This window comes from Cnephaeus nilssonii (assembly GCF_951640355.1).
Source record: "Cnephaeus nilssonii genome assembly, chromosome: 9".
NCBI classification, from domain to species: Eukaryota; Metazoa; Chordata; class Mammalia; order Chiroptera; family Vespertilionidae; genus Cnephaeus; species Cnephaeus nilssonii.
Genome location: NC_137080.1, coordinates 22085621 through 22109268, shown reverse-complemented (window position 1 = coordinate 22109268; position 23648 = coordinate 22085621). Strand labels below are relative to the sequence as shown.

General features: G+C 36.4%; 1 protein-coding gene across 7 annotated transcripts in view; it reads right to left on the bottom strand.

Annotated features, from left to right (window-relative positions):
* The window catches only part of EYA4 (EYA transcriptional coactivator and phosphatase 4), a gene marked incomplete at both ends in the record, with an annotated part of 202748 nt that extends 180707 nt beyond the window's left edge, over positions 1–22041 (bottom strand). For all 7 annotated transcript variants that reach the window (XM_079781679.1, XM_079781681.1, XM_079781680.1 and 4 more), the window contains one exon: positions 22009–22041. In XM_079781679.1, coding sequence (XP_079637805.1) covers positions 22009–22041 — 33 coding nt within the window. The remainder of the gene's footprint in view (positions 1–22008) is intronic.
* Positions 22042–23648: the final 1607 nt, after the last annotated feature.

The following is a 23648-nucleotide window of genomic DNA, read 5'->3' as shown; positions in this document are numbered from 1 at the left end:
TAAGCTCTAACCTAATGTTTTTAGTAAATGATTATAAAGTGCATACCCTGAGCCAGAGACAGTTCTAACCAATTTACATATATCAACACCCTCACTTCTCACAACAACCTGCTAATGTAGGTAACTTTATTACTCTGATTTTGTAGATGTGGAAGCTAAGAAAGATGCAGTGCAGTCAAGTAAACTATCCAAGGTCAAATAGCCAGTACAATTCAGAATGGAGGGTACTAACCACTGTGTGATCATTTCTGACATTGATTTTGTTTTAGAGCAAATAAACTCTATAAGCAAAGAATATTAGTCTAAAGTTATGATTTCAAAATTAGACTTTCTATTTGTTTCCACTAAAAGGGCCTAAATACAATAGCAATGAGCACATCTAGAACTCTGAGGTTGGCTTATCAATGTCCTTTTCCACCAGCAGAAGCAGGGCTCCTTGGGAAAACCGGCTAATTCCAGATCTAGTGAAGGGACAGTACAAAGCAAGCCTCCTACAACATCTTCTTGCTCCAAAAAGCAAAGATGAACTCAAAGTTTTAAGTGGGACAGTCAAAAGAACACAGGAGTTGGTTTGAGGGCCTTCCAGTTAAATTTGGCACAGTTTAAGTACCAAAAATAATGACAGAAAGGATTAGTCATATTTAACTAAAAATAATCCATGAGACCACAATAAAAGAAAAATGTCTATAGGTCAGAAAAGAATGCTCTTCTTTATAGAAAAATGGCAAATAATACATCTTGAAATATTAGATATTGAAAGTCATCATTTCATAGCCCTCAGCGAAACAGTCAATTCAGTCAATAATTGTTAATAGATGCTAAAACCACTCAGTGAAAGGTTGTTGGAGATGAAGATCTTCATGTGGCCTGAAGGTATTTACCCATAAAACTTGTGAACAAAAACCACAATGCTGGGCTGGGCTTCAAACCCTTCATGTGTTTACAACCTTGCATGTCACTAGGAACTATTATGAACTAGATGTTCAGAGAGATCCTACCTGGTCAGACAGTTGTAAACATGCTGTATAAAAATTAAATACCTTTTAAAGCATATCTGAGATGGTAAGAAAGTAAGGAAATTCCTCAGAGGACAAAAATTAAAAGACTGGATAATTCTGCAGGGTTGGTGAGCACAGACTAGGTTTTGCCTGGTGTCAATCCCCAGTGGACACAAAGTTGGGTTTTACTGAGGCAAAATCAGGAGTCCAAACTCCTTTGAGTGAATGGATATTAGATGTGGGACATTCACATCAAGGTGGGATCACTGAATGGCTTTACCCTCAATGATAAAGTAGAAAAAGCCCCATCTTGCAGATGAGGGTGATGAGGGGGCCACATGCCTGTCCTGACCTTGGCTTGGATTTAAAAAAATCAGAAAACACTTTCCTGAGAATTCCTAACCACAAGCCCACAATCACTCAATTTGGTATTCAACATTCATGCTATATGGGTTGCCAACAAAACCTAAATCAAACTTGAGTTTAAATGAACCCCAGATGATAGGGCTTCCAGGCATCTGGCAGGAGCAAATTCAAGTTCTCTGTGGAGGAAAATATTTTAAATCCAGACCCCAAAGGATTCCCACAGCTAAAGTTCAAAACAACATGAGCTCAAACGCAGGAACACAAAAACTAGCCAAAAGAACAATGGTTGTAACCACTTAGACCTTAAGGCAAAGGGCATTTGACAAAGATATTAACACACAATAAAAGTTAATTCACCAGGAAGAAGTAACAGTTCTAAATGTGCATAAACCCAGTAACATCACTTTATTATGTATAAAGACAAAATAGCATTGTAAGATAAAATTACAAATCCACCATCACTATGAAAGATTTTAACACACCTATGTTGGTAATTAACAGATTCAGTGACCCCCGTCCCTCCAAAAATTTGATAGGCTAAGTAATAAAAAATGGTAAAATTGAAGCTTTGAATAACATAATTATGTATACCTTAATGGACATAAATGGATCAATGAACAATAGATGATAAAGGAAAAAGAAGACCAACAAATGTGCTGGAAATGATAAGCCATTTAGGGGAGGAAAAACCTACCCCACATTATATAAATACTGAACTCTTGATTTCCTTGCCAATCTTCCCTCCTGAAGATTTTCTCATTGTAGGACTTAGGGTCAAAAATTTGCAGTCATTATCGACCCTCTCTTTTCCTCCCACCCCACATCCAATACATTAGCTTATCTTGTTGGCTCTGCCTTTGAAATACATCTCACATCTCATCACTTCTACAGTTACTACCCAAGCCCAAGCTTGATAAGTAACAGGTGTTATTATTTTTTGAGAAGCCTTCTTTCTGTGTCTCTATAATGATCAGGCCCAATCCCATCTGATACACCAATGGCAAATGATATACAGGTGCAGAGATGATATACATATGTCATCAGGGAAACTGAAAGTCAAACGAGATACCACTGCATGTCTATCAGAATGGCCAAAATCAGAAACACTGACAACACCAAATGCTGAGGAGGGTGTGGAGCAGCAGGAACTCTGTCATTCATTGTTGGTAAGAATGCACACTGATACAGCCACTGTGGAAAATAGTTGGCAGTTTCTTAAAAAACTAAATATATTCTTACCATGCATTCCAGCAATCACACCCCTAGGTATTTATCCAAAGGATTAGAAAATTATGTCCACACAAAATCCTGCACACAGATATTTACAGCCAAATATTTGAAGTAACTACAATGTCCATCAGTAGGTGAATAGAAGTATGTATCTCCAGACAATGAAATATTAGTCAGTGCTAAAATAAAATAAAATAAAATAAAATAAAATAAAATAAAAAAGAGTTATCAAGCCATGAAAACATATGGAGGAACCTTAAAAACATATTACTCAGTGAAAGGAGCCAATTTGAAAAGGCTACAAATTGTATGATTCCTATTACATAACATTCTGGAAAATGCAAAACTATGGCAACAGTAAAAAGATCAGTGGTTGCCCTGGCCAGTGTTGCTCAGTTGGTTGGGCATCGCTTCCATGAACCAGGAGGTTGCCAGTTCAATTCCCAGGCACATGCTTGCGTTGCACAGGCTCCATCCTGGGTAGGGGGCATGCAGGAGGCAGCCAATCAATGCATGGTTCTCATATTGATGTTTCTCTCTCTCTCCCTCTCCCTTCCTCTCTCTCTAAAAATCAATAAACTATTCTTTTAAAAATACAAATAAATAAAACGATCAGTGATTACCTGGGGTTAGGGAAGGAAATGCACAAATTGGTGGAGCACAGAGAATTTCCACAGCAGTAAAAATACTCTGTTTGATATTATAATGATGGATACATGCCATTACACATTTGCCCAAACTCATAGAATGTCCAACAGTAAAGGTGAGTTGTAATGACCCAAAACTATGGACTTTCTGTAACTACTAGAGTCCAGGAGCATGAGATTCGTGCACTTGGGGGGGGGGGCGAAGGGGGAGGGTCCCTCAGCCCGGCCTGCACCCTCTCGCAGTCTGGGAGCCCTCGGGGGATGTCCAACTGCTGGCTCCGGGGAGCGGGCCTAAACCAGCAGTTGAAAATCCTTAGCGCTGCCACGGAGGTGGGAGAGGCTCCCACCACTGCCGCTGTGCTCGCCAGCCATGAGCCCAGCTCAGGGCTTCTGGCTGAGCAGCACTCCCACTGTGGGAAGTTCCTGCATTGAGCATCTGCCCCCTGGTGGTCAGTGCATGTCATAGCAACCGGGCGTTCCATCGTTCAGTCTATTTGCATATTAACCTTTTATTATATAGGATGATCTGTCAATATGTTCAACAATTATAGCAAATATACCACTTAGAATCTGGTTGTAGAGGCCTGAGATAAATTAATAATATGACTCTGTGTGGTGTTCTACGCCATCCACTTTTTGTTTTACATTGCTTTGTATTTTTTAGATATATTTTATGTGACCCATATTTTATTATTTAACTTAGATTTTAGGGTCAAAAACTTACAGTCATTATCGACCCTCTCTTTTCCTCCCACCCACATCAAATACATTAGCTTACCTTGTTAGCTCAAATTAGATTTTAAGAAACATGCTATAAAAAAACACAGGATTAAATATAACACATCTACCTGAACCACCACTTCCATCAATGTTTGGGGTTTGAGTAAGGTAATTTAACAATTAAGTTTTAAAATTTTATTTTATATTTCAACACATAAAGATATAGAGGAGAATGAATAATGTGAATGTTTTGAAGATCAATCATGAGCCTTCTAAGAAGTCTCTTTTTTAGATTACGTTTTTATTTTTCAAATACAGTTGACATACAGTATTACCTTAGTTTCAGGAGTACATACCCCAGTGATTAGACACTATATAGCTTACTAAGTGACCACCCCAATAGTTGGGGAGCACAAGAGACTTGGTTGCAAAGTTTGTAAGGAGGACATTCTGATAAAGGGAAGTGTGTGGAAGGCCGCCTGCCCCGTTTATGGGAATTCCGACTTAGGGGAGACTTAGGAGAGTGTCAAAAGCGGTGCCCCTAATTATTCCTTGACCTTTCCAAACAAGTCTGTGCATATGCAGACTCCCGGGTGTTTACTGGAATCCTAATGCTTAATCCCTGGATGCCCTTGCCTAGAGGACAATGTAAACACATGTGTCCTCCTAAAATTACTCACCCTATTGATTGTATCTAAAGATAAAAATTCCAATAAAAGGCTAACGAGGCAGGTAATGGAGGCTGCCTGCCTGCTGTTGGTCAGGCCGTCCCTTAGTCCTCTCCCCCACAGTCACACTGTGTCAGAATACTCTGTTCATCGGCCGTTCAGGGGCTGCTGGTCAGCCCCAGCACCCAGTAAATGTTGTAACCATCTAACATCATATGTAGTTATTCGAATACTACTGACTATATTCCCTATGCTGTATTTTGCATTCCCATGACTATTCTGTAACTACAATTTGCACTTCTTTTTTTTATTCTTTACATGATTTTTCAAGAGTGTGGTGATTGCAGGGGAGGGGGGGTGGTGAGAGATGGGTGGAGGTGGAAGAGGGCATAGAGGGAATAAATGATGATGGAAAAATAAACTAAAAAATAATGTAAAGAAGTTTCATTTGAGACTTTCTTTGCAGTTCTACAGATTTCACCCCAAACTTGATGTCAAGAGGTATAGAGGATGTTTGGATGTTTTCTCAACTGCTATTTAACAATGAACTGGGATTTCTAGCCATTGTGATAGAGCAATAAAGAGAAATAAAAGGCAATTAGATGGAGGAATGTAAAACTAAAACTGTCTTTATTTACCGACAATATGATTGTCTATATAGAAAACCTAATATAGTAAGAGCTAATAATTATTTGGCAAGGTTGCATAATTAAAGATCATTATACCAATGTCAACTTATTTCCACATACAAGGAATAATCAAAAATAAAAACTTGCAACAGCATAACAAATATGAAAGACTAAGAATCTGACAAGCTGTGCAAGACCTGTATGCTGAAAATTATAAAACTACTTAGAGCAATTAAAGAAGTCATGAGTCAGAAGACAATAAATGTTCATTGCTAAGAAGTCAATTCTCCCCATTTGATCTACAGATTCAATGCAATGTCAATCAACATCCCAGTAGGTTTGTTTTTCTTTACTTTTTGTTTTGTGTCTCTTTTTGTAATTAACACACTACTAAGACCATGACAAAGAAAGACAGAATGTGAAAAACATTCTACAAAATATATATATTTGATAAAGGATTTGTATCCAGAATACACACACATATGCACACTCACAGTTTGTTGTATGTAAATTATACCACAATAAAATTTTAAAAATTAAAACAAATTAAAGAAGGCAATCCCTGGTTTTGGAAGAATTATAATCTCATTATTAAAAGTCAGTTTTGTGATCCTAAGGACAGGAAAAATAACTTCTATGTTTTCTTTCATTTAAATCAAGAAGTGAAAATACACACAAAAATCTTAACTAATATAACAGAATATCTCAATTCAGAAACATAATTATCTCACAAGGAAGAAGTCTGGAAGGAAGATGTGCTAGGTTTGGCATCTCAATAATTTCACCAACGATACAAGTTCTTCTCTCTGTCCTTCAGTTTGGCCATCCTTAGCATGTTGGCTTTTCATTCTTAGGCTTATCACCTCATTGCCAGAGAATGGCTAACGCGTCACATTCTCCTGCAACAGTCTTCTCAGCAGCAAGCGATGAAGGGATTAGAGAAAGGAGTCCTCCTTCCTACAGCACTATATTTATATGAAATAAGATCTTCCCAGAAGCCCCTTGGGTCATTTGCCCAACACTAGACCAATCACTTGCAAAAAATACTAAAATTACCATAAATCTGACTTCAACCAATTCAACATCTAGGACAGTTGGGTGGCCCTCAACAAAATCAGGATTCTATTAACGAAGAAGAAAAGAGGGAGATGACTACCAGGCAACTAAAAATGTCTCCTACAATTGTTGGCTAATAATTTAAATAGAAACCCTGAATAGTGTTTTATATGGACTCAATCTCCTATCTTCCACATTGTAGAAAAGAAGCATGAATATTAATATTTAATTTTCATAGAGTCTCCCTCATTTCTAAAAAGCATTTCTGGTAGCTTATAATACAATCTGCTTTAAAATAAGGGTTAAATAGTCTAAGTCACATTGAGAGAGAGAGAGAGAGAGAGAGAGAGAGAGAGAGAGAGAGAGAGAATGGCATAGGTGTGGGCATTTGTGAAGTGTACCAGAATACTGGTGTGAAAGCCACTGCTGCCACTGAGCTCATGATGACTTCCAAGTCTCAAAGAAACAAAAACTGAAAGGAAAACATGACTAATAAAACACCAACTCTTGATGTGGACAGTACAGAATATGAAATAGTAACTTTCATTGCAATGCTTATCTAATTTCTTAAGATCATTCTTACTAATGACATTTTCTTCACAATCAATGAAAATTAGTTGACACTCTGTGTGCCCCAGGGCACTATGCTTGGGTTCAGTGTAAGAAGCCTCGGGTTATTTCATCCAGGATGAGAAATCTTGGCTAAGGGTTTTCACTGTGCTGTGGAATACTGGGAATTGGATATGGTGGGGATTCAAATCTCTCTGAAGTTTTCAGTAATGGTTTATACCCTGTATTATTTCAAAAAATCCAACAATGACAGGTCCCCTGGACTCAAAACTTCAACAAATGTCATTGTTGAAAGCACTGGGACATGAAGAAAACCAAGCATGCTGAGATTGTAAAGTATACAATTTGGGTCTTAAAAATCCAAGCTTGAATCCTGAGTCTGCTGCCCACCTGAACAGCCTCTTTAATCTCCCTGGTCCTTAGTTCACTCTAATTACATCTATGAAATGATAAGAGATGGACTGACTGGTATCTGCAGTCTCCAAGCTTAAACATGCAAAGACTTTGCCAAAAGGACATTTAGAAAAATAACAAAACCATTTAAATAAACATACATAAATTTCTGGGAGCTTTTTCCTATACATCCAAATGTCAAAGGATATTGTTTAATAAAGTCCGATAAAAATTATAATAAAACAAAATTTGTCCTTTTCTATCAATTCCAAAATCTGTTATTTGTCCCAAAGACAGAGAAAGCCAGGCACTGGGAGTACATCCCCTCCCCCTGCCAATTCCTGTGTACTTAACCTAATGGAATTGAACAGCAAAGTAACTTTGAGCCTTAAGATCTCAGCATCAACAGTCAATTCATGCAACAGACACCAATATCCTGAAGGCTTTCAATTAATTTCCTTAAATCTCAAGCTTGACATTATGGGCTCAAATATTAAAATACTATACATACAATTACAACTATATTATAAGAAATAATAACAAACTATGAGGGGAAATTAGTTTAGCATTAAAATCTTAAAACTACTCAATCAGAAACATTCAATGTAAAATTTACTCACTTGCATATTAGCACATTCATTCAACATTCTAAAATATAATTATGCATAAGCTAAAATTATCATTAATAATTCCTGATTTACTGCTGTGGAGAAACTTGTGCACAATGGAATGTGTCTGAATCATCCAAAAAGTAAGCAGATACCATTACAGTAAGTGCCATATAAATGCTCAGCAGAAGAGCACTCGGAACAACCTCTTATCCAACAGTCGATAACAAGTTACTTAACAATCATTTAAATGCCTCTTGTGATTATTCACAAAGGGTTTCCATCACAAATTATCTTCCCAGGATAATATGCAAGTCCTTTAATTTTGAATGACTTTCAAAATCTAAGATATTAAACAAACAAACAAAATGAGGAAAAAGCATCAGTCTGGCTGGGACCTCAGCCAATGCAAACTTTACTTCATGGAAACAAAATAAGAATTCCACAGTCTCCGAGTGAGGATGGAAACAATCACCCCAAATGTGAATCAGTGAGGATATGATCATGCAAATCACAGGGTACTGAAGAAGGGGGAGCAGTCAGTCCTGGGGTGAAGGGTCTCATGAAGGATACGACGCACTGCTAGAAGCTAGAGTTAGCAGTACTCTGACATTATGTGTCTCTTTCACCTTATGAAAATGCTCTCAAAGCTGAAGTCGTAAAGCCTTTTTACTTTGAACTTACAGACTTTCAAGCTTACTTCCCTTAATATTTAATATGTGAAGTATTGTTATGATCTGTGACATCTACTCTGTTTTTTATTACTGAACCTCATAACTAAACTATGTCGTTAAACAGTATACAAAACCATTAATGTGTATCAATTTGTAAAAAGTTATGCATTTAAAAACCACTAATTACACATAGTAGTTATCAAATATCTAGATTTTATAAAATTTGTGAAATAAACAGAAAACTTTGAGGCAGGGGCTATTCAGATGAGTTAGCAAAAATAAAGTTTATTAAGTATAAAGACAGCCTGATCAGTTTGAAAAAAACAACCATAATATACTTTTTAATCTTTGTTGCATACTTTAACTTCCTGTGCACATCTCTAATCTATTGTTTAATTCCAGGTCAAAATAAGGTAACCCAAATATGCACTCTGTTATATAAAAGGCCCAGAGGATGAAATTACATCCCTCTCTAATAAGGCCCTTTGAAATCCTATACCAGAGTAACTTAGCAGCCAAATTATTTTTCTTCTGTTAATACTGATTGAGCAGTAAACAATAACTGAGAGAAAAACAAACATGTAAAATAAAGTGTTTCACACCTTTGCTTTAGCTTTTCTTAAATGATCCCAATCTACCAACAACTTTAGTATAAGCTCAAATAAAATTCTCATCAATCCCCAAATAAAGCAATAATTTAACACAGGTTTCCAGGGGCTGATTTTAATTTTCAGACGTTAAAACCCTTATAGAAAAAAATTCAAGTTTTAGTGTGCAGGTTGAAACAAAGCAAAAAGTTTCATTTCAAAATACCCTGTGTTGTGCTCGTCTTAGCCTGAGAAGGAGCATAAGCTGTCTCAGCCTTGGTTTTTTGCATCTCTAAAGTAAAGAATTGAAACAATGTCATCTCTAAAAGTCCCAATCACCTATAAATAAGTCCTCCAGGCCTTCCTATCAAGCATGACAACATGAAAAGGAGGTAAAGTTGGCAAGACATTTACTGTAAAGAAATGTAAGTGTGCCCTTCTCTTCCTAAAAATCCTGTGGTAGAAAAACCAGCACAGACTCCTATTTCTACCTAAGCCCCTTTTTCAGTCAGTAATTGAAAACCATCTATTTTATAGTCCTCAGTCCACTCCTTTCACACCATTCTGATGTGATATATCTGCAAATTAAAGAAAATGATCTTAGAAAAAATAGACACAGATGCAATTTGTTTTATTCATATGTATGAACATTCAAAACATTTCAAGATTTTTTGGTGGCGGGCATGAGTTAGGAATGAAAAAATAAATAGGGTATTTTCCCAGCAGATTCCTCTGGCAATTAATATTGTCAGCTCAGGAGCCAGAGTACCTGGATTAAAATCCTGCTCACCCACCGCCCTCCTTTGTGTGGCTCAGTTGGGTGGGCATTGTCCCAATCACTGAAAGGTTGCCAGTTCGATTATGGTCAGGGCCCAGGCACAGGTTGGAGGCTCCACCCGAGGTAGGGGGCGTGCAGGAGGCAGCCAATTGATGTTACGCTCTCACGTAGATGTTTCTCTCACTCTCTCCTTCTCCTTCCCACTCTCTCTAAAAATCAATATATACATATATAAATCCTGCTTACCCACTACTAGCTGAGTGACCCCTCACCTATAAATTAAGGGATAATAATAATAGTGCCCACCTCATCAAACTGTGTGAGAATTAAATGAGTTAGCATACATAAAGCACTTAGAAAGCTCAAGTGAGGACTATGTGTCAGTTGTGAGCAGATGGAGCTCGCTATCTAGTTATAATTCCCTGTTTACATGTGTCATCCACAGCAATTTGGGCAAAGTAAGCAGTCAAAGTTTGCCTTTCTTTTTAAATTTTCATTTGCTTTTTTGCAAACTTTCTTCACCCTGCCATCCTGATTCCTGCCAAGAAAGTTAACATGAACTCCTTAACATATTAACCCTTACAAGGGTATTTGCATCCTAAAGGAATCTGAGCAGAAAAATCAATTCTTAATCCAAGAAGATATGAAATGATAGAATTTCATATGCTTCCAGAGAAGTACTTTTTCAGTCTGACACTGTTGTTAAATTTGACCCAATCACGTCTAAATAAATAGGTTCTTCTTTTTGTTGGATATAATGATATCCAAAGAAAAGAGAGCCAACAGTTTCTTCCAAAGATGAGAGGCATTTTCATTAACCACAAAGTGTTTATTTTTCTCTTGTCTCTTCTTAATGGTTTCAATGCAAAAAAATAAACTTTCAGTGCTAACAGAGAGTCTTAAGTCCTAGTCAATGCGACCCGCTTCGCTAAAGAAAAACTGAAAATGTCTCTTAATAATCTATGTATTGAGTTCTAGGAGCTCGCCTGCCATTTGAAAAAATAATGGCCATAGTTAATCTTTATACTACTTAGATCCTTAATCCTACCATGTATCAACCTGCTTCCTGACCTTGCGTGAACAAATGTCCTTCCTTCTTATGTGACCAAGAAAATGAATGCCATCAAGGGAGGGCACCCTGGACTATGCAAGGATGCATGCATTCTCTAACATTTTCAGTGTCGGAAATCAATGGCGTCTCAATACCTACTCATCTGTATACGGGCTCTTGCTGCCCTGAGAGAGGTGAACCCAGTAACCAGTAATCCATATACAATGTGATTGTTGAAAAATTTGGGAGAAAGCACATCAAAGCGGAAGTCACAGACTACGATCTCTATCTAGACTTACTCTCTTTGTGATATCCTTTATGCTGACCTCCGCTGAGCTCCAACGTCCCTTCTGCAACAACTTGACTCTATTCTCCACCTGAATCTTCTCCCCTGTCATCCACCACACTCAAGCCTCCTCTTGTTTGAAAAGGTGCTCCTTTCAATTACTGTTCTGTTTATCTTCTTCAGTCGCACCAGCTGCCTCTTACTTTCTCATCATCTTTTCTATAGTGAGCCTCTGAGATGCCTCTTCTTGCCACAACTCCAATGGGGCTGTATACTGAAGTGCCACCGATGACCTTCTAATCAACAAATGAAACAGCCTTTTTCTCAGTTCCCATTCTGTTTGTCCTCTTGAGACGTCAGACAGTGATGACTAATTCCTCCTGGAAGTTATCTTGGCCATTGGCTCTGAACGTTATTATCCTGATATTCTCTTTGCCTCCCTTACTCTCTCTTCTCTGTCTCTCCTGATCCATCTTCCTCCTTCTACTTCAAAGCTCTTTCCAGTCTGGTCTCAGAACTTTTCAGTAAGATTTCTCACTCTACATCTTCATCCCCTCAGAGCTTCTGATTCAGTAATTCTAATCCATCCACAGTTCCTGGGTGGGCCTTCCTGACTTATATTTTGTACTTATGAGTCTCCATTCCTGCTATTCACCGGGCCAGGTTGGGTCCTGTCAGGTCCATACAATGTCACCCACCCCCCTTTCAAGACCTAGTTAAGGAATGACCTAGCCTGTCTAGTAATTCCTTTCTTGACCTTTCTTGAACAGACTTCCCCCACGGATAGCATAGTGCTTATTATTCTATATGGTTAACTTGGCAATGTTATGTTGCTTTCTTGCTTAAATTCTGTATTACCATGTGTTTGTCTATTCACCCAAATTTTCTCAATAATTTAATTAAATGTTCAGGTAAACCTCCTCAGATATTTTGCTGAGAATAAATATATAAATAAAAAACTTTTTGAAAGCAGATATAATATAGATGAGTGATTCTTACCTCCCCCCAGAAGACATTTTTGATTGTCAGTAACAAGAGAGTGAGGGAGGTAAGTGGGTGCTACTGACATCTAGTGGGTAGATACCAGAAATGCTTCTAAATATCTTATAATGCACAGGACAGCCCCCCCACTATAAAGAATTATTAGGTCCCAAAAGTCAATAATGCTGAAGTTGAGAAACCTTGATGTAGGTCAATTCTTAAGTTGGAATGCTAGGAACATCATTTCTACAAACACAACAATGAGAAAAAAATAAATACTTGTTGACTATTTTCTTTGAAATATCCATGGTTTCTTGTTACTTTTGACAAAGAAGGCAAAGAAATCAATGGCGTCTCAATACCTACTCAGCTGTATGATGGCTCTTGCTGCCTGAGAGAGGTGAACCCAGTAACCAGTAATCCATATACAATGTGATTGTTGGAAAATTTGGGAGAAAGCACATCAAAGGGGAAGTCACAGACTATGATCTCTATCTAGACTTACTCTCTGTGATCTCAACCAATAATATTTCTTTAAGTACCACTGATACCCTGAAGTCTCCCAAATTTATATTTCAAGTCTAACCTTCTCTCCTGAGTTCCAAATGGTTACATCTAACTGACTGCCCAACATTTCCACACATTTGCCTCATATCAGGTAAAATTTAATATGTCTCTGTTAACTCAGCAGCTTAATACTCTCTTGGGACTCTGTCCTCCATGCAGTGCCTCAGGAATCCAGCCTTCTTCAGTCTCAAGTCTCTGCCATATTAGCCTGAGGCTTCCTCCTCGTTCTTCACGCTAGGAGAACACAGAGCCCAAAGGATGGTGGAGAGGCTTCTTCCCACTGCCTCAGCCTGGAACTGGTGTGCATATCCTCTCCCTTGCATTGCATGTGCCAGAACTAGTTAATGGTCCTGTCTAAAAGGAGGAGGCTAGGGAGTGTATTCCTTAGTGCAGCAGAAAAAAAGTTGTATGAGACAGAATTGGTGAAAACACGGGAATGTCTCTGCCACCGTCTCTAAAACTGAACTCCTTATCTCCACCCTCAATCTGTTCCTTCTAAGTCATTCCATCTCAGTCAAAGTCAATCATTTCCTTCCCACTGCTCAGGACACAAACCTTGAAGTCATCTTTGACTCCCCTGTTTCACAATTCACATCCAATCCTCAGCACCTCCACTGCTATCTTGTCCTTTGCACAGCTGGATACTGACAATAGCCTGGTTTCTACTCCTGGGTCAACATACCAACTATTTGCATTGCAGATGGGTGCTCTTTTAAAAACTTAAGTTACATCATGCCATCCCTAAGCTCCTTCCATTGCTTCACATGCCACTCAAAGAAAAGCTCAAGCTTTTATAACGCCTAGAAAACCCTACACACTCCATACTCCTCCATCTCTACATCCTGGAACTTCCTTATTCCTGCCTCGTTTTCTCCACCACCACCACCAACACTGGCCTCTTTTGTATTCCTTGAACATACATGCCACTGGCATGCTGCCACCTCAGCTTTTGCTGTTTATTCTAAAGCAAATGCCTCCCACCCCCATACTCACAGACTCGCTCCTTCATCTTTAAATCTTTGCACAAGTGCCATCTTCTCAGTAAGATCCCCCTGATTACTCTCCAAAAACTGTAGCTTTCACCACCCACACAGCTTGACCCCAGAACTTCTTATCCTCCTCCCTGCTTGATTTGATTTTTCTCCTTGCACTTAGTACTATCCGGCATGCTATATTTATTACTGCTCTTCTCTCCCCACTACATATAAGCTCCATTAGAATAACAATGTCTCCATTTTGTCCATCAAGCATTTCCAACACCTAAAACCATGCTTCAAATATAGCTGTGCTCCACCATTATTCACTGAATGCCCACTGTCCAAATCTCATTGAAAAATAACTTTAGAACTTGACATAATATCTTACAATCTTATGCTAAACTAAAATTTTGGGGAGGACAGGAATTGTACTTTCTCTTTTAATCATTAGTTTAGCAGAGTTCCTGACAGAGAGTGAGGAATCTTTAAATATTTCTTTGAATTTGTTGAATTTTCACTCAACTTTCACATATTATGCTATCTTATAACTGCCTGTTCAAAATATTTACTAATGATGATTGTACAGTTGGTTTGTATTCATGGGGGAATAACTTAGGTTTCTTACCCATGATATTTAATACCTTTGCTCTTTGTTTAAATAAGTTGAGATCAAGTGGAGTTTTAATGGATACTTTTAAAACACCAAATGTACCGAAGGGTCTGAAAACCATTCAAGTTGATCAAAGCAGGTAAAATGCTGTGTTCAGCAGCATGGATTCTGGAATAAGACGACCTGAGCTTGCATTCCATCAGCCCAGCTTTCTAGCTATCACAACCTTGAATAAGATCTCTAAGCTCAGCTTCAGCATGCTCTTTTTGGACTGGGCTTATGACAGAGCCTGCCACACAGGGCTGCTGTAAGGGTCCATGAGATGAATCCCATAAGGCGGCGGTTGGTGGCAATTGGTGCCTATCCATGAATGCAACTTTAAGTAGTATACATTATATTAATAAAACATTGGTGGCTAATAAGTAAAATTAATGTTACTCTTTATATCAGTGAACATTTCTACTTGCTCTATACCTTATAGCAGGGGTGGGGAACCTTTTTTCTGCTAAGAGCCATTCAGATATTTATAACATCATTTGCAGGCCATACGAAATAATCAACTTAAAAATTAGCCTGCTATATTTGGTCAAACATTTAATTAACTCACCCCTGTGCCTTGGCAGAGCCAAACCAAATGATTTCACGAGCCTTACTAGTATATAATCTGCAGGCCAGGCATTTCACACCCCTGCTTATAGCAAAAATTATATTACTTTCATTTTTCCCATTTCTTAAAGATTATAAGGTGGGTTGAGAGACTGGGTGAAAAATGTGAAGGGACTGAGAAATACAGATTGTTAGTTACAAAGTAGTCATGGGGATGTTAAGTACAACATAGGGAATTTAGTCAACAACATTGTAATAACTATGTACGGTGCCAGATGAGTACTGGAAATATCAGGGGGAACACTTTGTAAAGTATATGCCTAACCACTAATCTGTGCACCTGAAACTAATACAAAATAATATTGACCCCTTTCTCCCCCCACCTAATATGAGGGGACAGGAGGAGATTTGACTTTGGGTGGTGGGTACATGGTCTTATATACAGATTTTGTGAGTTAGTAATCCACACATGAAACCTATATGTTCATGTTGACTAATGTCACCCCAATAAAATTTAATTAAAATAATAATAATATTGAATGTAAACTGTAATTAGAAAAATAAAATAAAAAATGAAGAAATAAAAAGTGAATTATAATACAAGCAAGATTATAAAAAATGAAATAAACAGATTACACTTCTATCATAAAGAGTTGTTTTCATTTTAATGTATAAAGGAGAGTTACTGGACATTAATATACCACCTGTAAGTTGTAAATTTAGATAAAAGACTTTTGGTATCCAAAGATATCACAGTTCTTATTTGCATCTATACTATTCAAACAAAGTGCTCCAAGCTGCTGACAAAGCCCAGGATCAGCAGGTATGAGGCTCTGGTGCCACCCTCCTCCTTACCAAGTCCATGGCAGACTGCACTAAATAGATATGTTACTTTTTCAGTGAGCTACTTTTTCAGCAGCTTTAGGTCCCTCCTCAACATAGGCAGCTGCTACCAACTGATTTCAGTTGACAGAAGAAAAGGCCAATATTTACATTCTAGAAAATGGTATGTGATAACAAGCCATATTCTGTACAATATGGGGTTCTCCCTCTATATATATTTGTGTTCCAAATTTTTTGAAAACATTGTAATAAATTGAATTGTAATTTGAGAAAATCATAGGAGATAATAATTAATGGAATCTTCTTATGAATCCTTACAAAATCATGAAAACTATAAAAATTCAGAGTTAAAAATATTTTTTAAAAGAATAAATCTTAATGACTAATAAAAATTAAAATATATTTCATGTATCTACTTTGTAATTTCACAGTGTAGGTACTCCATTATACAACTGCAAAGTAAAACTGTAATTGGCCATTGAGTTACAGTTCTGAAAATAATCTTAGCTTTAAGCAGAATCCCATTGAACTCTCAAGTATGTTGTCCATTTGCATAGTGTAAAAATTACATGTTGTAAACATGATTCTTTTGACTAGTTTAAAGGACAAGTTCTTCCAACAGATTTTTAGCCTCAAAAAAATATCTTATTTTGATTATATTTTAATAAAAGAATTTAAAAATAAAAGTATGGATGCTGCTCAAATTTATTTAGAGTACCTAAGAAAAAAGCAATAGAAGAATAGCATTTCAGGATTTTGATCAAAAATGAAAAAAATTATTTAAACGGAAACTATTCAAAATGTTTTCTAGCATAGTGTTGAAACACTGACGGAAACTGATGATTCTGAAGCTCTACATCTCAATGGTAAGTTGGATGATGTATTCAATTCATACAATAGCTAGAAACCTGCCTAAATGGCTCAGGCAGCAGCACAGGTTTTAAAAAATGGGCTCATGGCTATAGTCAAGATGATAGTATAGAATTTCTATATATATACTATATATAGTATTATATATGGTATAGAGTAATAATTTGAAGCCATTTGGAATTCTAAGGGAGAAATACAGAGGCAGAAAGATTAATTTATAACTTGAGAATTTTAATATGCATTATTGTTATTAGGTTTTATGCAAGAACATAAATACTATTAATATATATAAATGCATATGAATTTCTAAGTGTACTTCTGAAAAATATAACATGGATCTAATAGATGTGAATGAATTTATACCTCACTAACTAAAATATGTCATCAATAAGATAAGTTAACTGATTCAGTAACAATATTGACTTATGTAGGAATAATCAGGCTCTTAGTATTTAATATTAGGGAAAGTAATCTTACTGTAAATTGCAACTTATTCATTTTACCTTATTTTACTTATTACTAACTAATGTTTTATTGTATAATATATAGTTCCTAAAACTAACAAAAGATTTATTTTTCAAAATCTTCCTCCTTGATGATAAATTGAGTCCAGACTCCCTCTCTCACTTAGATATGAATGAATCAGACTTGAAAAAATTTTGAGGAATATTCAACACCACCAAAATAAGACTTTAAAGTATCTTGATGTGTAAGAATTCTTATAGAAGCTATTGAAACAACAAATATTACTCAGTCCTTATTTTAATACATATTTCACAGTATCAAAGGATCTTCTGATTATTAATATAGATACTGCTATGTATAATCTAGATTCATATTTATTTCTATTAACAAGAGCAACATGTAGTTAAAAACTGTAGTAAGCTATAATCAGTTATAACTTAAACTGCTTCTAAGTAATTATGAAGTCCTAACACAGAATTTCAGGCAAACATAAAAGTTAAATCTTAGTTAATTGCTCACCTCTTAAAATTCCCTAGAATCTCTAATCCAGACTGCAAAATAAGATACAGATAAAATGCAGAAAACAATGTTTAAGGACCCAACTTTGTTTTAATCACATACTGTTAAACTAATATTACATATTTTATGCAATTTTTAAAAATGTAAGTGAAACAGGAATTCATAACTCAGAAATCCATACTTACAATAACATTTTGGCTTTCTGAAATTTGTCAGGCTATTCATTAGCATGCCTTACTAACAGTATATAAAAGCTGTTGAAGAAACGATTTATTGAATATCAGCAAGAATTATGCTAAGAAGTATACAAAGTGAACAAGACCTGCTATTACTCTGACTTAGTTTATAATTTAGTACAGAAGCAAATAAACAGGTAAGTCTTCAGTTCTGTGGGTAAGTCCTGGGATAGAGGTAAATGCCCAAAGATATGGAAGCATATTGCAGAGGCCCCGATCCAACGTGGCTAAGAGCATGGGGAAGGAAGAAGGAGGCTGTCAGAGAGGCTTGCTCAGAGGGAGTGAAACCCATATTGAGTCTTCAAGATTTACAAATTATCCTGGTGGGGAAGAGGCCATCTGGAAAGAGGCATTAGCAAAGGCATAAAAACCTCAGAGACCCTGAGAGATTCAGGGAACCAAAAGAAGCCAGAAATAACACTGGTGAGTTTCAGGTAAGCAATTAAGTCTGTGTGCTTTACTACACTTGGGACCTTCTCTTGAGGGCGAGAAAAGGCCTGGGTAAAATATTAAGTAGAACAGTGATATGAACAGGTATGTATTTTAGAAAGACCACTCTATAACTAACTTAAAGATATTCAAGACGTAAAATAAAGATCCAAAATAAGGAACTGAAGCAAAAACAATAGCTCTGAAAGATTAAAAATTAAGAATGGGCTAGACTTTGAGATGGGGATGAAGGAGAAAAGGATGACTACTTGTTTTCTGACTTAACCTAGTCAGTGGCTGATGATGCCATCCAAATAAAACAGAGGAGAAAGGGAGAAAAATTGAAAGAGAAGAGAGCTAGTGAGTTCAGTTTTCATCTACTGAGCTTATAGATTTGTGTACTTGCAGGCAGGGATGTGCCAGAAGGTAGCTGGATGTGTAAGAATTAATGCGTACTTATTAAAGATTGCCTGAATTCGTCAGGTTAATTGTAATAATAGCTAACATGTATTGAGTTGCTACTCTAAGCGAAGCATGTGCTAAATTTTCCATATAACTTCTTTTTGTTAACCTTCCCACTCCACAGATGAAGTTAAATTAATTCCCAAAGATTGCCAAGTGTCAGGGATGTTTGACTTCAGAGTTCAATCTCTAACCCACTATACTATGTTGTATCATAAAATATCCATTATAGGTTTTAGGACCAAAGAAAAGTGGGTTCAATTCTAATCTCTGTCACTTAACGATTATTTGACCGGGCTACTCTCTATGCACAGTTTCTTTTGCTGTAAAATGGTGACTATAGCAAGTACATCGCAAGTACATAGTAAGGACAGGAGAGAATATATGGAAAATGCTAGATGGAGTGTACTTGTGCAATAAATGACACCAATTATTAGGCCAATGCCTAGAGAAAGAATTCTTCTTTAAGTAAAATAACTATGATCTAAATTCCCTTTCATCTTATTATGCACTTTCTTTTAATTCTACCCTATTTGTTTTGCATCTTAATAAATGCTAAGTATCTTTTTTTCAAAAAGTTTTGAGACATTAAGATACAATGCAAGATTTAAAGTAATTTAAATGTTTCATTCAAATAGAAATCATTTCAATGTAAAGGAGATTAATTCTGACTTCTTTGACATTTCTAGGGTAATGAATGTCAAGATAAGAAAACTCAAAAGCGATGTCATATTGATGTCATGAAGAGAGCTTTGGACTTGGAGTCAGAAGACCTGTGTGAAGTCCCAACTCTGATGCTCACCGGCCATGCCAACATGGGCAGGTCACTTAACAGTCCCAAGCATCCCTTTGCTCATGTGCAAGATCAAGAGATTGGCCTATATGGCCTTCTATGTCTAACGATGTTGAAGGAGGAGGAAGGATTTTTGATGTTTATAAATTAGAATCATTAATCCATTAACACTTGACAAAAACTTTAAGCTCCCTGTGGTTTAAACCAGAAGCACGGATGCTTTATGGCCTAACAAACCACTGCAGAGATCAGCAGCTTCAATAACCCTCAGGTGAAGAGTTCACTGTCAGAAAGGGGAAGAGAAACAGACAGTGAGGATCATCTTTTCTTCTCTTAATATCTCTTCCATTCTCACCACAAATTCAGCAGCTGGGTTCAAGCAGAGAGACCATAAGGTCACCCTAGATTTCTGGTTCTCAAACCTGGCTGCACATTAGCAATAGCAGAAAGTTAATTTTTTAAAATATATTTTTATTAATTTCAAAGAGAAAGGGCTAGAAACATCAATGATGAGAAAGAATCATCGATCAGCAACTTCCTGCATGCCCCACACAGGGGATTGAGCCTGCAACCTGGGCATATGCCCTGACCCCTGACCGGGAATGGAACCGTGACCTCCTGGTTCATAGGTCGATGCTCAACCACTGAGCCATGGACAATCAGGCATTTATTTTATTTTTTTTTTAAATACTGAGCTCACAACTCTAAAATATCACTAAGAGGAAACCAGTATTTGGTCTAAAGTACTGGGTTTCATTTTGCAAAAGGCTGTATGAAGAACCTTGGGTAATAACCTCACTCCAATGTTAAACATAAAAACATATGATCTTTAACCTCCACTGTATTAAAAACTAAAATTCGTTCTTGAGTACACACACATCCTAGGGTAATTAGCTGGATCAAGCATCCCAGACTCCACCTGCTTTAGCTCTGTAAGTTCCATGTCCTGGAAAACCCTTGGGTCTCTGGAAAACCGGGACAGTGGTCAATCTAACAACACACACACACACACACACACACACACACACACACACACACACACACACTTTTATGTAACCCTCAGTGTGTCAGAACAAAGTACAAATCAACAGCAGCCCTCTCATGAAGCATCACCATTAAGAGGACATCATTATTCACTCAGGTACACACATGGTGACATAGACTCTGACACCACAGGATCCATAAACATGCAATAGCATGGATGACATACCATCCTGGTATCATCCATACTATGAATAATCAGCATTAAAAAAAATAACTACTTTGAAACCCCACCCTTCCTATTGCCATTTGTAAAAGATCAGGCAATTTGGAAGAATAATATCTCTACCACTTGACAGATTGTTTATAGTTTTATGGTTTTAAAATTTTTCTTACATTTTGATTCTATGTGAAATTTAATAATAATATATGACGAAATTAAACAATGCTCATGTGTGTATGTGAGGACTTGATTATCATTTCTTTTAAATAAAATAATGGAAAAATTAACTTATCTTGGAATGGCATGTATACTCCAGGACACATATACCTCTGTATTTTAAAACTGAACTCATCAAAGAAATCTTTTCTAAAACCACATTATTATACACAAACACACTTCCCTCTGTTGCCTGATAAAAACATTAGACTCTCAGATCAAACCATGATCACATAAGCAATAAAAAAGGCATCAATCAGCAATAACACACACTTGGTAGATACACGTCTCCTTACTTGTGACATCACTAGCTGTCTGTGAACAGAACAGTGTGGACCACAGTTGGCAGTAGTGCGGGAGTATGAGGAAAGACCTCCCATTGACTCCAGTTCCACACAGTAAAGAACTAGTCTTGTGGAGACACTGCTAATGAGTTAGGAGAAAATACTATATATATCTTTTCTGAAAAATCAGAATCTTAGAATGATTGCCAGCAATCTTGTGCACTCTTGACTCTGCAAAGAGCTTAGCAAAATAGGAAAGCCCTTGAGGACTGTGGTTGCCATCCTTGAAATGAATAATAAGCATGCTAGTCAAATACTTTCTCTTTTATATACTTCTAACATTCAACAACAGATGCACTCTCTGAGCATATTTGGAATAAAACTAAACTAATAATGGTGATGTATGAAATTGTTTATACTGTCTAAAACATTTAGCATGATTTCAATTCCCTGGTCTTTCTGGCAGTAGTTTAACAGGTAAGTAGACAGGCAAGGGAGACCACAATCATAAGCAGGAACACCATACATTTCCAAAGGTCTGTTTTACGATATTAAAAGAGGATTCTAAAATCAACTAAAAATATGTTTTAAAAACTAGCTTATTACAATATATTCCTTTCAGTATGATTTTGAGTAGTCATACTTCAACTTTCTTCAGCAAACTTGAGATTGAATTAAGACTTACTGATTGTTCATTTAAGTCCTGGGAGTCTTCCATGGGGTTTTCTCACGCCTCCTGCCACCCCAAGTAGAAGCAGCCTCCTTCGATTAAAAATGGACTATCTAAAGCAAAAAGATGGAAACAAAGGAGAAAAATGAAATAGTTATCTTTTTCATTTATTTGTAAAATTATCAAAACACACTATGATTTATTTACTTGATAGCTGGTAATCTGTACAATTATTTTTAAAGACCAAAATTCATTAATATTGTCCTTGTTTTGAAAGAAATAATGATCTTGGAAATCACATCATGGTTAATTTGGGATATGTAAACAGCTACTCAGGAATTCTACACATAATCAAAAATATCTGAGGACAACTTTGGAGACACAGTCTGAATAAACACTAAGTCCACTAGTTTGCTGAGAAGTCTGTCATTGAACAACTGATGGATTAAAAATTAAGTCTGCATTAGCCATTCATTTGTAAAGTATATAAAATTGAGAAAATAAGTGTATATTTTAATATGACAGCTTTCTAATTGAGGAAAATGTATCTGAATTAACAGATGATCATTATTCAGTTCTAAAGAATATAATGTTATAAGATACATTCTCAATTTTAAAAAGAGAATAAAATAAGATTATTATGGTAAAGACAGTATCATAAATATACAGGTTTGGCAAAAGTTGGCTTATAGTTTTTCATATGGAAAATAATACAATAATTAATAAATAATAATACAAAAAAACTCTGTTTCATGTACTGTAAACCTACATTTGTCCCACACTGTATATGAGAAGGACAACTGGTCAGTTAACTATGGTAATATAATCAGTTTACTATTCAAAAAAGGTTCATCTTTGCTCTATACCATACATTGAAATTTTTCCCAGCAAAATAAAGCTTAAAAAAAAAACTCTAAAAAATAGGCAAATCTATTTTTTTTTAATTCTCAGATAGAGAAGGGTTTTATAATAGAAGGATGGATAGAACACACACTATATATATATATATATATATATATATATATATATATATATATATATATATATCCTTGAATACACACACACAAATAATAATCAAGATTAAGGTACATGAAAATATCCCTGGTGACCAGGATCACTCCAGCTCAGGCTCACCTTGGACATGGAGCACACGGTGGTGATGCAGGTCATTAGTCTAACTGATGCTGACATGCTAAGACCACACTGGGCTGACTCTCATGCCCTTCCCCTGTCCTCCCAGATGGAATTGTGGTTGATCATCTTTAAAATCATTTTCTCCTCACTTCCTGGATAGCAAATTAGCTAAGTACTCTCCTGAAGTGGAGACTCTGATGTTTCTTTTTATTCTAACAGATAAATGGGTAAGATGGATAGTAAAACACAAAGGGAAGGGACAATAGATTCAGCTACATAAAAACAACACAAAAACTTTGCATTTCTGAATACATAAAAACAGCCCACAAAGTAAAAGGACACAATAGATAACAGAAAATATCTTCAGTATATATTATAAATGTGATGATGGAAACAAAGAAATCGGTATAAAAAAAAAAGTTTAAGGGCCTATTAAATAATTAAGCAAGAATATGAAAATACAAATCATTATAAGAAAATATAAAAAATAAACAAAAATATGGAAAAGTCTTCACTCTCAC